The 16,832-nt window shown below is 31.2% G+C and overlaps 1 protein-coding gene across 1 annotated transcript; it reads right to left on the bottom strand.

The window, feature by feature from the left end:
• Nucleotides 1-4,827: 4,827 nt before the first annotated feature.
• LOC145030868 (glucomannan 4-beta-mannosyltransferase 9-like) lies at nucleotides 4,828-15,213 on the bottom strand. Its single transcript, XM_078979305.1, has 9 exons — nucleotides 14,563-15,213; nucleotides 14,392-14,490; nucleotides 13,318-13,570; nucleotides 7,198-7,308; nucleotides 6,982-7,118; nucleotides 6,773-6,886; nucleotides 6,480-6,679; nucleotides 6,194-6,388; nucleotides 4,828-5,436 (listed from the first exon to the last, which is right to left on the bottom strand). Exons 1-9 carry the CDS (start codon nucleotides 14,890-14,892, stop codon nucleotides 5,274-5,276), a joined length of 1,602 nt encoding a protein of 533 aa, XP_078835431.1. The 5' UTR covers nucleotides 14,893-15,213; the 3' UTR covers nucleotides 4,828-5,273.
• Nucleotides 15,214-16,832: the final 1,619 nt, after the last annotated feature.

Raw genomic sequence — 16,832 nt, forward strand, 5'->3', positions numbered from 1 at the left:
TAGTCAACCAAAAGTCAAACTTAATTCTATTGCCTTCTAGCCTTGTTAAGGGTCATTCTAATGAGTTCTAAGCCTAGTACACTTAAGGATTGAGTGTTAGGAAGTATTAGCTCGAGATTAGAAGGCTGCACCCGAACCAGAAAGCCAACCACATGGGGTTTACGGCCGTAAACTCTATTCACGGCCGTAAACACCCTCCTAGCCATGAACTCCCTTGATAAGTATAGATTTCTTTCATTTGTTCTTCATTTCTCACATATTCAAGTCAAGAACTTCCATTCTCTCTCAAGTATCATCAAGGATATTTTCCTTGATCTTCAAAAGTGTAAGTTATTCTTCCATATTTACTTGATAACCTTCTTAATCAAGTAAAATCCTTTGATTTCATTGTGAATTCATCACTTTTGGTCTAGATCTTCAAGATCATCATCTTTCACCAAGAACACCAGGAACACTTGTTCTTGGGCCGTGAACACCCTAAATTCATCCAAAGTGTAAGTATTTCTTCTATCATCTAGTTATCCATAAGAAACACTTGATTCCTAGCCATGAAATAAGCACCAAATGCAATATCTTCAATAGTTCATGGCCGTGAACCCTTCATGTGGCCGTGAACTCTTCAAAGATGCTTGATAGGACCGTGAACACATCTTCCTTTGGCCGTAAACTCCCTTTAGTTAATCACATGTGATTGTAACACTTCGTTCCAAGTGTTTCCTAGTTCCTAAGGTTGTTTCCTTGCATGTTAGTTGTTTTAAACACTAATGACATGCATATATATATATATATATATATATATATATATATATATATATATATATATAGCCATTATATGTAATTTAGGACTCGTTTGTGTCTTAGGAATTCATTTGTGGAACTTCTCATCCTTACATGAACCTTCAATTGAAACACCCACATAAGGTTAGTTCATACCCCTATAATCAATATTTTAAATGCTTTTAAGGGAGGGGGAATACAAGTTGAACACAATGATATTGTGTAAATGTTTATCTGTGATAACCATCACATTAAAGGATTTCTTATGCTTTTATAAGCGATCAAAATCATTTCAAAAACTCTTTTTAAGTTATGTTACTTTATTGTTTATAAAACTCCGTTTTTAAAGTACGAGCATAACTCAGTAGATAATCAAGTCTTTTCTACAAATCAGAGATAGTTCAAAACAAACATACTAGTAACCGGGACTCCCTGCCTTGCATGCCCCCATCGTGAAATCTCCCATACTTTCCACACTGACCGTGGCTCTACTGTCCTCTAGATCTATGATCTGATACATTGGGCTTTTTGCCCAAACTCCCTATGCCAGATGTCGCCTCTGGCTTCCTCTTCTTCTCCATCTCCAAATCTATCTCTCTCTCACGAGCCCTTGCAATAATATCATCTAGCGTTTTACAACTGGACCAGCTCACAAACTAGTGGATATCATTCCACCACATCTCATGATAACGGGCCTTCTTCATTTCCTCATCAGTTGTGTACTGAGGAACAAGAAGATCCCTCTCCCCGAACTTGGCGATAATCTCCGCCACTGTCTCTGTAGTCTGATTGAGATCCTGGAACTCCCTAGCTAACTGCTACACCTCACTAACCGGTGAAAACTCGGCTCTGAACCTGGTAGTAAAATCAGGCCAGGTCATCGCATCAAGTGCTATGTCATCCCTAATGACATGCCCGATCTCCTCTCACCAATCTCGTGCCCTGTCCTTCAGAAGACAGGATGCTAGTTTGACCTTGTCCCCCTCGGGACATCTGCTGGTGCGGAAAGTGTTGGTGACATGTGCCAACCACCTAGTAATCGCTATGGGGTCCCGCACCCCATGGTATTCTGGAGCTCCACAAGCCCGGAACTCCCTAAAGGTGAGTATGCGCGACCCCATCATGGCCGCCACCTCAGCACGAAATGTGCTCAACCTCTCGTCCATCAGCTTTATAATACCCTCCTTGATCAAACCGAAGATCACAGGAGTCTGCTCAAGTATGGTGCGAGTAACCTCTAAGGTGAGTAACTCTCTAGTCTGCTTATCTAGATGCTCGACCCCCGAGCCTGATCCTGATCCCTCGCCGACTCCTGAACTGCCAACTGCTGGCCTAGGGCGTAAAACCACCATTCTGAAAGCACATCATAACAAACGTCAGAAACACTGATATATCTTGAGGGATCGCTACTACTATAAGTTTCCTGGTCTCATCTCATACTTCTTCGATTCAAGTATGGATCCTCTGCTTTCAGTAGTACGGGCCCATACTACCTTCCACATGTATCCGAACTTTCCTCAAGAACTGCCTTGACTTCCACCTAGTCACTTCTACTGCTACTGATCTCCGCTACTCTCATCCTAGGCTTACCCTAGGGAAATCTCTGACTCCACCCAAACCAGTCGTCAACTACTGAAGGCCTCTTTGTAATTCCAATTAGCAATTACCTGAATACCATCACATGTGACGAGGCTCAGATAATCCTTCGAGTAAAAGACTCGTCCCTATAACGGTTAGACTCAGATGAGAGCTGCGCAATAGAGCCAAACCCAACACTCTGAGATTATTCAACCCTGATCACATGTCACGTGACGTATTCACCTAATGGCTAACTCCCATCACTCAGAGTCCCACAAGACACAAAGTAATCAACATTCGGACACAGGAAACTACTCATGCAAATCTATCCTCATAAAGAGAAACTGTACTAGCATACAATGCCTTGCCCTCTGCATCAGACCGAAGTCCGGAAACTGACTGAACATAGTATAGCATAAGCTTAACTACTAGCATAAACACATATACTGCATACTGCATCGGACCGAAGTCCGGAACACATAACACAAAGATATGCTTGAATCACCAAGACCTCAAGCACAGTGAACTACTGCATTGGATCGAAGTCTGGAACTACTGCTGACTAAATGGGCCGGCATTGTGGCCGTAGACCCGTTCCTACTGGAAGGAAGACTCACCTTGTAACGCTGGCTGCTGAGATGCTAAACCTGAAGCTGTCTGACTACTGCTCCGGAACTCCCTAACTACAAATTCAATAAACACTAAATCAAATACTGATAACTAATCTTAGGGTAAAATGACCATTTTACCCCTGCTATGGTGTGGGTTACAAACATTGCCCCAAAGGCCCAAAGACTCTAAGTCCAAAGCATAGCCCACACCGAGGCCCAATTGCTCAAAGCCCAATCTGGCAGCGTACGCGGGGCGTACCTCTAGGAACGTTGAGCGTGCCGACTGCTGGCTTGTATGCCATGCGTACCTCCTTGTACGCCCATCGTACAACCATGTTAAGCCAACTTCCTATTAAGTGCTCAATCCATCGATTTAGAAGCTACAAATTAAGATCCACGTCTTATTCTATGTTCCAAGCCATAAAGTTGCTTACTTGATGGCTTGGATGGCTCAAAAAGGCTCAAAATTCAAAAAGCAATATCCTAACTCCATAGAAATGGCTAGATCTCATGCATGGCCTCATGAAAACCTCAAAGATCAAAATTTTATTGCTAAGAAAGTTTTTGAGCCTAAAGGGTGGCAATCCCAAGCTCAAAAACAAATCTTCATGATCAAGGTCCAACCTTATGACCTAAAGATGTCTAAAACTTCAATAACACTAGATCTAGCATATGAGGAAGAAAGTTCAGTGCTTTATACCTTCTCTTGGTGACAAAGAGTGAGTCTAGTCTACATCTCTGAGCTCAAGCTTCTTCTCCAACCTTTGCTTTCCTTCTTCACAACTTCTTCTTCACTAAAAACTCTTACAAAGAGCAAAATCACACAAAAGAGAGAGTAAGGACGTGCTAGGGTTTTCTTGGGGGTGAGGAGACTGGTAATAATCTAGAGGGAGGCTATAATGGGGTTTATATAGGTCTCAAACCCTTAAATTAGGGTTTTCTTATCTGCTCACTTACGCTGTGCGTACGTAGTGGTATGCAGTGTGTAAGTGTGCATGTCCCCAATTCCAACCGCGGTCCGCTACGCCCCGCGTACGCTCAGGCTACGCCCCACGTACGTTTTATGTGCGGCCCAAGACTTGGCCCAAGTGCATAAATCCAAATCCAATACTCTTTTTCTTCCATACTAGGCCCAATTATAATTTAAGAAAAATTAAATAATTAATACCTCGAGAGACGGGCGTTACATGTATTCTCAGGAAACTAGTAGACAGGTACGTGCACTGGGATTCAGAAGATGAAGTATAGTAGCTTCATGTCTTGTTTTTGTTATTTACTTTTGGAGTTTATCTTTTGTGAACCACATACTTTGTAAACACTTTCATATTAATGCAATGGTTGTTTGTTACTTTGATTACTATGATGAATGTGTTGTGATACTAAACATGACATCCTTCGCCCCCGAACGTTTCCGCCGTTCCGGATTGGGGGTGTGATAGATAGTGTCCGTGGGTTTTAGATGTGGGACCCATAAATATTTTTTGTTAAACCTTTTTTAATTAGATAATATTAATAAGAATTTAAAATCAATAACAGAAAAATACAAAAACAAATAAAAAATAAAAGAAAGGGTATCTTAGTCATTTCAGGTGTGATAGGGATTGAACGTTCAACAAATATAATCAATAGAGATGGTCCGAGTGCAAAAAAAAAAGTTAGGAACCCAACGTGCAATTTTTCACAAACCACATGGACGATTTTAGCAATTTGTTCTTAAATAAATAAAAAGTTAGATATACAAAAAACCAAGGTTCTAAAAAGCTCGCCATGGCTTTGCCATGGCATGCCATGGGTCCAAGGCTTGTTCCTGCTACCAAGCTTTACTAAAACGTTGCCTTAACTCATATATGTGTATAAAATATAATAATAACTGAAAATACATATAAAAATATTAATTATATATACAAAATTGCCGCCTTAAGTCACGCCTTACAAACGACGTGGCTCGTCAAGGCTTGGAAAAGCTTGAAGCTTGATATTGCCGCCAAGTAATGCCTTACATTATTTAGAACATTGCAAAAAACATTATCAAAATTGCAAAACTAAACCTATAAAATCCAGTAATTACAAATAAGCCCTTCTACTTAATAACCTTTTGTAAAGCCACACCCAACTTTTGCTTATCTATTTGTCTTTGTGTATACAATTATCAAATTTTTCGATATACAAACAAAGGTAACAATCAAATGAAGTGCAATAAAGTTGCATATCAAAAACAACAATTATACGTTGTAGCTAACGACCGAAAGGTCAAGGTACAAGTATATTGTGTTTGTCGATCGAATGAAGATGAGTAAATAACATCATTTACGAGTTGGGAACATCAGTGCCAACATATCCCAATCCAATTATGATAAAAGCTATAGCTTGCATATATAGGTATATGTAGTAGCGGTACTTTCCAAATACAAGATCATGACAAGCACATATGAAGAGGATAAGACCCACACAAATCTCTAGCGTAAGAAGCCTGTATATATAAAATATAAAATATTGTCATGAAAATGAACAAAGATCATGGCAAACACATATGTCAAAATTTGTATTTGTAATTTTGTTCTTTTTCATGACTTTGTAATTTTATGTTTATTCGTATCAGAATGCAAAATTTTTCACTTGCAATATATGTTATATATGCTTTTATTTTTACCATGCTAATAATAATGTCACTTCTATTCTTGCAATTCATGTTTATTCTCGTAAGAACGTTAGTTTTCCATTTTTAATTTATGTTCATTCTTAAAAGAATATAAATTTGTGCGTTCTTAAGATGATAAATTCTCACAAGAATGTATGTTTTATTAGTGGAGAAACAATTTGGAGAAATATCCCAAAACATTCGGCATTTCTTATTCGACTATGCAAGAAATTTATATTTTTTAACCCTTTTAAATAGTTTAAATTTGAAAAATAGTTATTTTTTTATTTTTACTTTTTATAGTTACCATCATGCCAATGATAATAATATTTATTGATTTTCTAAATCTAATGGTACATATTGTGTTATACATTCACTTAATAGAATACATATATAATTGATCATAGTCTTGCTATATGCACGCTATTATTTTTGTACCTTTTTAGTTATTGTATATCCTTTTGATTTGATAAAAATGTCAAATCAAGGGTGTGCATTTAATAAAAAAAATTAAAAATTTAGAATGGGTGTGTGCATTTAGTAATATGAATAAAATCATGGAAAATTTATTGTTAGTAAGAGTAGGTACCGTTCACTTAGTTTGAAGCCAAGATTTTTATGTTGTTTTGCTTTTGTTTTAGCCTTGGAAGGATCCCCGGTCTTTTCGGTAACAACCCATTCGTTCACTCTTTGAGCCTCGAAAAGTCCGATGAGCGTAGCCTTAGTTCGATGGAGGGACATGACATTCTCAAAAAGAATCCAAAACGCCACCAAATGGATGGACCTATAAAAGTGAAAAAAATGGAAGTAAGAACATACATTCATTTACTAATAAAGTAACCACGTGTTTAAGAAAAAAAAAAAAAAAAAAAAACCTTGGAGTTCCAACTGCATTTAGAAGGGTGATGATGGCTGGAATATAAACTGTACCCCACTTGGGAACCATAACTTCAGGTACCATCACAGTAGCCGGAAGCACAACGCAATACAATACAAACGTAACAATATGAGCTACGATTTTTCTTACAAAAAAGAAACTATATATCACATGTATCTTTTTCCACAATGTAACTCTCTGGATAACAAAGTAAAACATTCAAAACATGTCAATTTATTGAATAAAGTCTTGAAAGTATTGAAAAGCAATTCTAATGAACAATGATCTTACCTTATTTATCATGATCTCAAAAATCATTTTCCTGAAAAGGTTTGCTGGACCACACGACCAACGATGTTGTTGGTAACGATAAGCTTTAAATGAACTTGGCAATTCGTTCTTAACCTATGCACATAAAAAAAATGATTAAGTTTATGTTTGGAAACATAGTAATGGATATTTCTTTGTCCCTAACTAGGGTTAAATAAAACGTATATCACCTTAACTGAACCAATGTACAAGAACTTCCACCCTTTTAGACTAGCTCTAACTGCTAGATCCATATCTTCAACTGTAGTACGATCCTTCCATCCTCCAGCCTCATTAAGTGCAGTCATTCGCCAAACTCCGGCAGTCCCTATAGCAATATAAAAGTTTAGGCTTACATTTAAAACCCTAGATGGTGCTTTAAAACCCTAAAATACAATTTTGATTACCATTGAAGCCAAAAAATGCATGAGTAGAAGAACCAGATTCTTGTTCGACTTTGAAATGGTAGTCAAGCGACATCTCCTGCATTCTTGTCATCAAACATTCGTTTGAGTTCACTGCAAAGTGATGTTACAATAGTATGTATTAGTTTCTATTATTTTTGTTCTTACACCATATAACATGATATAGACGAGACCATAAAAAGTAAAAAATGTTAATCGAAGATTTTAATTCAAGGTTAACCACATCTGTGGCCTTTTAACGGAATACATGTATAATCATCAAATTCTTTAGCCGGTATACTTTTGTAATTTAAGGACAAACAAATTCTTTTTATATATTTAGACGTAACAAGCAACTTTTTTTTTTTTTTTTTTTATTAATTTTATCAAACATAACGGAATCTATCAAACATGAAATCTAAAGGAAATATAAAGGTGCTGAATTGGAATATACCGCCTTTTTTTGTTAGAAAAGTACATATAATACAAAAGGGGGTCGTTTTCGATGGATCAATCCTTGAAAATAACAAAATAGCAATAATAATATTGTTTTTATTTGATTTTAAGGTTAATTTGGTTGAAAATGACTTAATTGTATCTGTTTGAGGGTTATCTCTCATTTAAAAGGTCCACATCTAATAGCATCGCTAATATTGAGATGAAAAGTGTATAACTAAACCTAACAGTAATCAACAATGTATTATATAAAATTAAATTTCCAATGATTTAGTATGTGGGTCCATTTTTTTAGTTACTTTTCATATTCATGAATAAACAACTCAACCACAATAAATAAGTTGAACATAAATTTAGCTTTTATTAGTCATTGTTAGAAAGCAAAAAGGATTTCCTATTTTACACTAGATTTTCCATTGTTAATATTTGGGAAAATCTCATACAGATCCAACGTATTATTTCTCAAAACTAATTTTTTTATTATATTATAGTTTTGTTTATTAAAATCATTTTATGTTTTGATGTAGTCTAATTTAATATTTTGTGATCATTTTCTATTTTGATTTTTAAAGAAAAATTGAAATGGGCCTTATAAGGTCATTGTACGGGTCTTAATTGAAAAACAATATTATATTTTGATTTTAATATATATACATCTTATAAATTGCTATAAGATGGTCATAATCCAAATTAATTTAAGACATCAATAGAACATAAAATGATTTTCAATATAAAAAAAATACAATATAATATGTTTTTAAACTATAAAAGATGATATGTTGGATTTTCTAGATTTTCTTTAACTTTTATTGTGATTTTAACAAAAGGAAGCAATAATATCCATGTGTTCTTTCTCATTTTCTTCTTCAGGTTGGATGAATTAGAAGAATATAATTATTTAATGATCTTATATTAAAAGGGTAAACGTCATCCGTAAGTCTCTCCATCAACTCATTCATGATCAAAAAGATAAAAGTAAATCATTATATTAAAAAAAAAAAAAATACTATATGAGCTTGGATTTAAAATCACAATATTATTAGTTTTACTTAATTCAGTCCGTTAAAACACGAATTCATGGACTTGAATATCACATGCTAAGTAGGACGTGTTTGACGATGGGCCTTTCGAAACATTTAGTTTTTAACAAAAAGTTTAATTTAAACAAAAAAAACTTGGTTTGAGATCATATGCTTTTAATTTTTAGTTTAAACCAACAATTTTAATATAAAAACTATTTAATTAAGCGTTTAACTATTGGGTTTTTTTAATTAATTTTCAGAATTGCCCTTAAAAATATATATTTATATATTTGCCTTTTTTAAATGTCTTTTTAGATAATTTTATATATTTTAAAAGTTTCGAACGCTAACTACCAACTAGTTTTACCATTCACACATGTAACATTTTAAAAGAGCTACTCATCAAACATACAATGTTCGTTTCATGTAATAATAATAATAATAATAATAATAATAATAATAATAATAATAATTATTATTATTATTATTATTATACATCAACATTGTTGTTTTCTGTTAGGAAAGTGATTTGTACACAACATTTTATGCTTAATATGATTATACAATACAACATTTTAACGCACAAATTGTTGTTATGAAGAAATTTTGTTGTGTACAAATCAGTTCCCTTTCTGTTAAAAAGCATACATTTACTTTCTATTTTCTTGAACTTACTCACTAATGATTACAATTTACTCTTATTTTTTTATAACATTTTAAATATTGCTTAAAACTTGTATTAAATCCTATTAACCTCTAATTAATAAATCAAATGTTGGATATCTACTAACTTAGTGTCGGTGTGTAGTGGGAAATGAAAGTGGTCCAAAAAAACTCAAATTGCTCCCATTAGCACATGTTAACAATCAATGTTGAGTGGAAAGACAACTACGCCCTACCACAAATAGTATAATTACAAACATCTCATAGCTTACACAGACTAATATATCAAGGGACATTTTTCGTCTTTTTAAGTAACCATGATGTTCACCAACACCAAACATAAAAGTTTTCATTTTTAACCACATTTGTTGCACAACAAATTTGATATTCATTTTCATTATTTTATAAATAGTATTTTAATCATTGTATTTGATGTGATCATTTAAGTAATTATCACAAAGCAATAAGTTAATCAATCCAACAAAACAGTGGAATATTGGAAAAAATGTAAAATTTTCTTATTTGAAGAGGTTATTTTTAAGTTTACTGTTTCAAAAATCACAAAGACATTGTAATAACTACATTCTCTGATGGGACATATCATAATAGGAAATTGAGTAACTTTTTGGATTTACCTACATTTATCATGTCCGAAATTGAGTAATTTTGTTTCGGGCTAGTTTTCTTTCATATAAAAATATATAACTTTTGATAAATAAAGAAAAACATTTTGTATTTCAAAATTTCAAAATATTTCCGAAATTCAAAGAAAAAATATTTAGAAAAAAAAAATACTTTTTTAATTGAAATCTAACAAAAAAATAAATAATATTATCAAAAACTAAAAATATTATAGGATAAGGACATGAAAATGTGTGACTTAATTAAAAAAACAATGAGTTAATTTTCAATTTTTTGAATTCATTTTGCAAATAAGGAAAAAAATATGATTTGGAAGAAATATCATTTTGGACTTGACGGTCGTGTGTGTGTGTGTGTGTATATATATATATATATATATATATATATATATATATATATATATATATATATATATATATATTCAAGTTTTTTGAAAACCAAAAGATTTATAAAACTTACGTAACTTATAATCAGCTCACAATTTTTCAACACCAAAAATATCAATCTTCTTCAAATGGTGCGTTTAAGCCATATCTAAACTAAAAAAAGATTTGACGATTTTTTTGGTATGACTGCTGATGAGCACAATTAGCAGTCATATAGACTGCTGATGAGCACAATCAGTTGTCATATAGACTGCTGATTGGTTATCAACACTCCATATAGTTGCTGATTGTGTACATCGACAGTCCATATGACTGTTGATTGTGCTCAGGAGCAGTCCGCACAACTGTTGATTATCCATACATGCAAATTTCGAAAAAAAAAAATCATCAAATGTTTTTTTAGCCTAGATATGGCTTACACGCATCATTTGGAGAAGAGTGATGTTTTTGTTGTTGAAAAATGATAAGTTGATTATGAACTTACAAGTTCTTACAAATCTTTTGGTTCACATGATATTATATTTTCTATAATCATTTGTTTATTTTTCTGATTATCCTTATTCTTATTATTAATAAGCATTTTTCTGTTAATAAAAATTTCTATTAATATTAAAATAAAAGAAAAAGAAAATTACTAATATTTTAATTTTACAAACTGACCAAGTCCTTTTGAAAGGAACATATAAAACATAACCGAAGAGCATAACATAAGATCATCTTTGTGACGAGAGTTAATGGGGAAAAAATAATGAGTTTGCATTTGGCTAGTAAAGTATTTGTTGAAAATGATGTGACAAATGAAGAAAAAAAATAATTATGAATATAAATAAATGGGCCCTTGTCTCTTTATTGTTTATATACAAGAACATACAATGAGTTGTCATTTGGCCTTGTAAACTATTTGTTGAAAGTTATGTAACTTATTAATTTTATTTTTACCATTTTATATAAATTGTCTGTATATGATCATTTGAAATTATAGGATCCATCACAATCGTTAGGAAATCTCATGATAAAATCTTGCAAAATTATATGCTGTTAGAAAAAGTTTTGTTTAAATAAACCCTTCCAATAATTATCTTTTAGAATCTCTAGAATTTATTAGTTTGAAAAAACTTCTAAAGAACATCATATTATAGTAACCATGCTTAAAACTTTAAATACAGTTGACGTTTATTAAATATATTTTTTATTGGGATATGATTAACAGATTTATCTAATAACTACAAATAATATTAGTATTATTTTTTCTGTTTATAAACCAAATCTAGATGATATAAAGTAAAAACATTTGAGTTTGTAATTATGTCTATGGGTCCGTATATTTTAGTGTGTTTCGCAAAATTAGCTCTAAGTTTCAAAAATGTAACCCGACACCAACAAAAAAAAAAAGAAAAAAAAAAGTTTCAAAATGCTAAAAGCTCTCAAAATCACTTCAAATGTTTTTGGATCATGAACTTTTAAAAAAAGTTAAAAGCTTTTATCGCGAAATGATTTTTTTTTTATTTAATTTGATTTTTTTTTTTATTTTTTTTTTCTTCTAAAAACCTCACTACCGAATACGTTTAGAATTTAAGAGCTTATTAGTTTGAAATGACTCCTAAAAGCTCGTAACATCGAACACATCTTTTCTTTAATTAGATTTTTTTTTTTGAAAACTCAAAAGCTCTCAAAATTTTGCTGCCAAAACACCCTATGTTAAAACTTTATAAAAGGTTTGCTAAAGCTGATTCTAAATTATAATCACTAGCTATTGTATTTGTTAGGTTTTTTATATTAATTTTTTTATTAGATAGGTGTAGTATTAATTAAATTTGTTTATCCTTTCCTCACATGATCTTTATTTAATTCAAGGTTTAATTTCATAAAAAAAAAAGTTATATTTTATGTTTTTTTTTGGAATTAAATTTCAAATTTATTTTTTGCCTAAAAAATTCTTGTATATTTTTCATTTTTTCTGAAAAATCCTTATTTTTTATTTTTTATTTTCCAAAGAAAACCCTCAATCTTCTGAATGTTTCTTAATAACCTTCTAACTTTTTTAGTTTTTCTCGAAAAAACTCACGTTTTACAATTTTTTGGAAAAATTACTAAAAAGACAGAAAATAAAAAAAAAGTGTTTTTTTTTTCAAAAAAAAAAAAAAATTGACATTTAATCTGAAAAAATATAAAATATAAGATTTTTGTATAAGATTAATCCTTAATTTAATTAATTTATTACTTTTCAGTCCCTCCTTAAAACCCCACTACACGTGTCCCATCATCCAACATCTTCCTTGAATCTCCTGCATGGGCATGTATAGTTGCACCGACACTTATTTTAATGGATGATAATAATTCATTTTTTATTTTATTATATATAAACAAGCAAGAGTATTTTAAATTAGTAAAACTGTCAATATAAGTCAACATAAAATACTAAAAAATTCAACTAGAATACCAACTCAAACTCAACAAAGCATAATTGTCGTTTGGAATTCGGTGATATGACAAATATGGACTTTTGAATAATGCCGGATCTTTATGTTTGATTTATTTATTCACTTTATTCTAAGGTTAATAATATCTTTAAATAATAATGTTGTATATTTTTACTAAAGTATATATGTTCTAAGTCAACATATTTATTTAGACTAATAAATGCTCTAAATTTTAGTTTGTTAAAATAATAAGTAAAAACTGACACATAGTGAATGGTAAGAAATTTATTTCGTTTTATAAACATGTAAAAGCATAATTTTATTAAACAAATTGCTCATTAACCCGTTATTTTATAGACCATTTTATATAATAATTAGTTTATGGTTTTTGTGGGCCTTTCGATTTATTAAGAACGACCTATTGGCATTTTAAAATACTTAGTATTAATTTTTGAGTTAAATGCTTGATTTTTAAATGAAGAGAAAACACGAAACATAACTAAAATAATGGACTAGTTTTAGAGGAACATTTACCAAATTTCCATCGAGCTTGAACAAGACCTAGTTCAGAATTATGATGAAGAAATGGGATTGTTTTCCAAAGAAAATCGGATTCTGGTTGAAAATCTGCATCGAAAATAACCACGTATTCACACTCGTTTGCATATCGATGCTTTAGACCTTCTTTAAGTGCTCCTGCTTTATACCCCTTTCGATTATCCCTCACTTGGTAATGTATGTTTATACCTTTATTTGCCCATCTTTCGCATTCCATTTCCACCAAACCCTAATTTCCCATATGGGTCCAAACATGTAATAAGTAAAATTAAACAAAGATTAATATAAGATTAAGATGTTAAGTGGTATATGCATTAATAATAATACTAATAAATCATCATTTTATAAAACTAAATAGTGTTTTTGAATGAAATATATAAATACATCTCATTTTAAAATTGAAATACATAACATTGTAAGGGTAGACTGATTAGCTTATTATGTAGTGGATGTTTGTTTATGTAATTTATGTAACACTATATTATTTGTTTGGTAATTTATACAACAATATTTTGCTATCTATAATTTACAATAAATAACATAAATTTCACAACCATATTTCAACATAGTTACAACTTACAAGTAAAATATTATATAGGAATGGAACATGATTATATATTTAACTTAAAAACCATTTTATTAAATGGTTTAGAAAAATAACATATTATAATCAGGAAATGGTCATTTAAAAAATAAAAAATAATATATAATCTATATTTATGGCTTTTTAGATTACCATATTGTAACACAATTTATAATAAACCAATAATATAATACAATTCACTTCTTAGGTTCATTAATTTCTACATTCATTAAAACCCTACACTCTTTATTTTATCAAAATTATATAACTGTATTATTTGATTATTTGATTATGCATTCAAATCTTTAGAAAAAGATTGAGATGCTTAGTTGATATAATGGCAAAATTTACATTTTCTTTTTCTCTATTTTGCAAACTCACATTATCTTAATAAAAATAAAATAAATTTGACAATAAAAAAGTATTTTTGCATGTTATGAAAAATGGGTTTTAATTAAATTATCAACCTTGATCACTGGATCTGTTGAATCATCAAGAACTTGAATTACAATACGATCAGAAGGCCATGAAAGCCCACATGCAGCTCCAATTGACAGCTGATAAACCTGTTTACAAAATCAAACAAAAATCAAACACTAAAACAAAAAAACTAAAACAGAGCAATGGTGAAAACAAACCTCTCTTTCATTAAACATCGGAAGTTGAACAAGAACCAAAGGGTAAACAGAGTTACCCAATTCAATATCATCTTTGAATGATTCCCATTTATAACGTTTTTCTGCTTTTTTCCCAAACAATTTCTTGAATGCAACCACCAAAGACATGTAAACTTTCTCCATGAACAACATTACAGACATCGCAAGAGAAACATACATCAACATTCTCAACAATGGCACCACTAATGGCGCCTTGATTTGGCCCCCGATCACCATGATTCTCCCTGTGATGTCGTCTCCACCATTTGTAAATGATTGTAGTGGAATTTTAATCGTTGGAATCGTCCCCATTTTCTTGTTTACAGAGCAAGAAACACAAGAAACTGAAAACACAGAAAACAGAGTATGCTCTGTTTTCCGTTCTTTGCTGTTTTAGGTTGGATTTTGATCGTAAATACAGTAAAATTGTCGAATTTAAAGCAAACCCATTTGACTTTAGAACTGAATTCACAGTTTAACCGAAGAGATTTTTATAAAGATTTAGTAAACAAAGAAAACATGGAAAGATTTCTGCTTCTGTAATCAGAAGAAAACAGAAGCAGGAACAGTAATTGACCACCTACAATGGAAACAGTGAGAGAGAGAGAAAGAGGTAAGAGATGGAATGGCGAGAAGAAGGGGGAAGTGGGCATGTGTTTATAAAGGTAGAAAATTTTGTTTTAATTTATTATTTTTAGGACACTCTTGAAAAAGAAATGTCAATGTAGTTAACTTTTTAACCATTAGGGTATGTATGTTCTCTCCAATAATGGGAATGAAAGTCATAATAGGAATGCAAATATGTATATTTTTACACATAATAGCAAATATATTGTCAATTTTTTACTCATCAGAGCAACATATTTATATTTTCCATTCATAATAACAAATGAAACAAATGGACAAATTTAGCCAAAACTTTTGAACATTTAATAAAAAGAGCCAAAAAAAAAAAAAGATGATCGAAATTGCCAACGAAATGGCAGATGACATCTCGTCTTCTGCGATTTTGTTGGCTATTTGGATCGGTTTTTAATTATTAGATATTTCTTAAAAAGTGATTAAAGATTATGATTAAATTTATCTTATTCTCTAATAGCATTATGTAATGTGAAATTAGTAAAAATATATTTACCGTTATAGGTAAAAAAAATTCATATTGTCAATATAAATATTGATAGCAAAACTAAAATACATTATTGTTCGTCTGAAATTGTCCTTTTTATTGATTTCTTTAAAATTTTATTATCTAACACCTACGATCATGGTTCAAAACCCTAAAAAGTAATTGATATCACCTAATAAAAATAAATCTAAAACCTAATGTTTCATGAATATCAGTGGTTGACCACTTAATTGTTATTGTTTTTTATGTTTTATTTCTCTATCATAATTAGTTCACTCTGTCTGCATTTGGTGCTTTAAAGGAAAGGTCTTTGATAACCCACAGAACACAAAAACTGTTGCAACTACTACAAGTGTGTGGCTCCTGTAACGACAAATAATGCAAGCTCATTAAAAACAAAAGTAAATATTTTTTTTAACGTTTCCATCTAAGTTAGGATGCTAGTATTGTCATTTAAAAACATATTATTATAATCTTTTATAACCTTACTCGAAAAGAACATGGGGTACAAACGGGTAAAACTTTGACAATTAACAGAATAGGTAAATGAAAGCATACTAAACCGTTGTTAGGTTCCTTGGTTGATTTTGGAAGGATTCTTAACGGGGAATTCATATTGTACTCTACAATGTGTCTATACACGATTGGTTTGGAAATCATGTTCTAAATTTTGGACAACTACAAATCGCTACCTGGTGGCGATGGCCATGGTCATCTGCTAGCCATTTCGAGTGGCCATAATCTGGGTATTGTCACCACCATTTGTTGGCCACCCATTGGTCATAGAAAAATCACTTCTGACAACTTCTAATTGCGTTGCGCAACACATACGTATCATTTGATATTTCACAGTTTGCTTTTTAGAAGACTTCTTGGTTAAACACAGATGCCGCGTGATGCAGCACTGGACTCTCATCTTCAAACAAATTTTCACCTTACTTTAAGTTATATTATTCAACACAGATTTGTTTTAATTTTTTTCAACAACATGTTTATTATTTATATAATATAATTGTAATAATATTTTACATAATTTTTACATAATTTCAAAACAATTTGGTAAATTTCATATAAATATTTTTTGTGTTACATTCTCTATAATCAAATACGAATAAATTCTAAAGTT

This window comes from Lactuca saligna, chromosome 2 (genome assembly GCF_052625555.1).
Source record: "Lactuca saligna cultivar CGN05327 chromosome 2, ASM5262555v1, whole genome shotgun sequence".
Taxonomy (NCBI): Eukaryota; Viridiplantae; Streptophyta; class Magnoliopsida; order Asterales; family Asteraceae; genus Lactuca; species Lactuca saligna.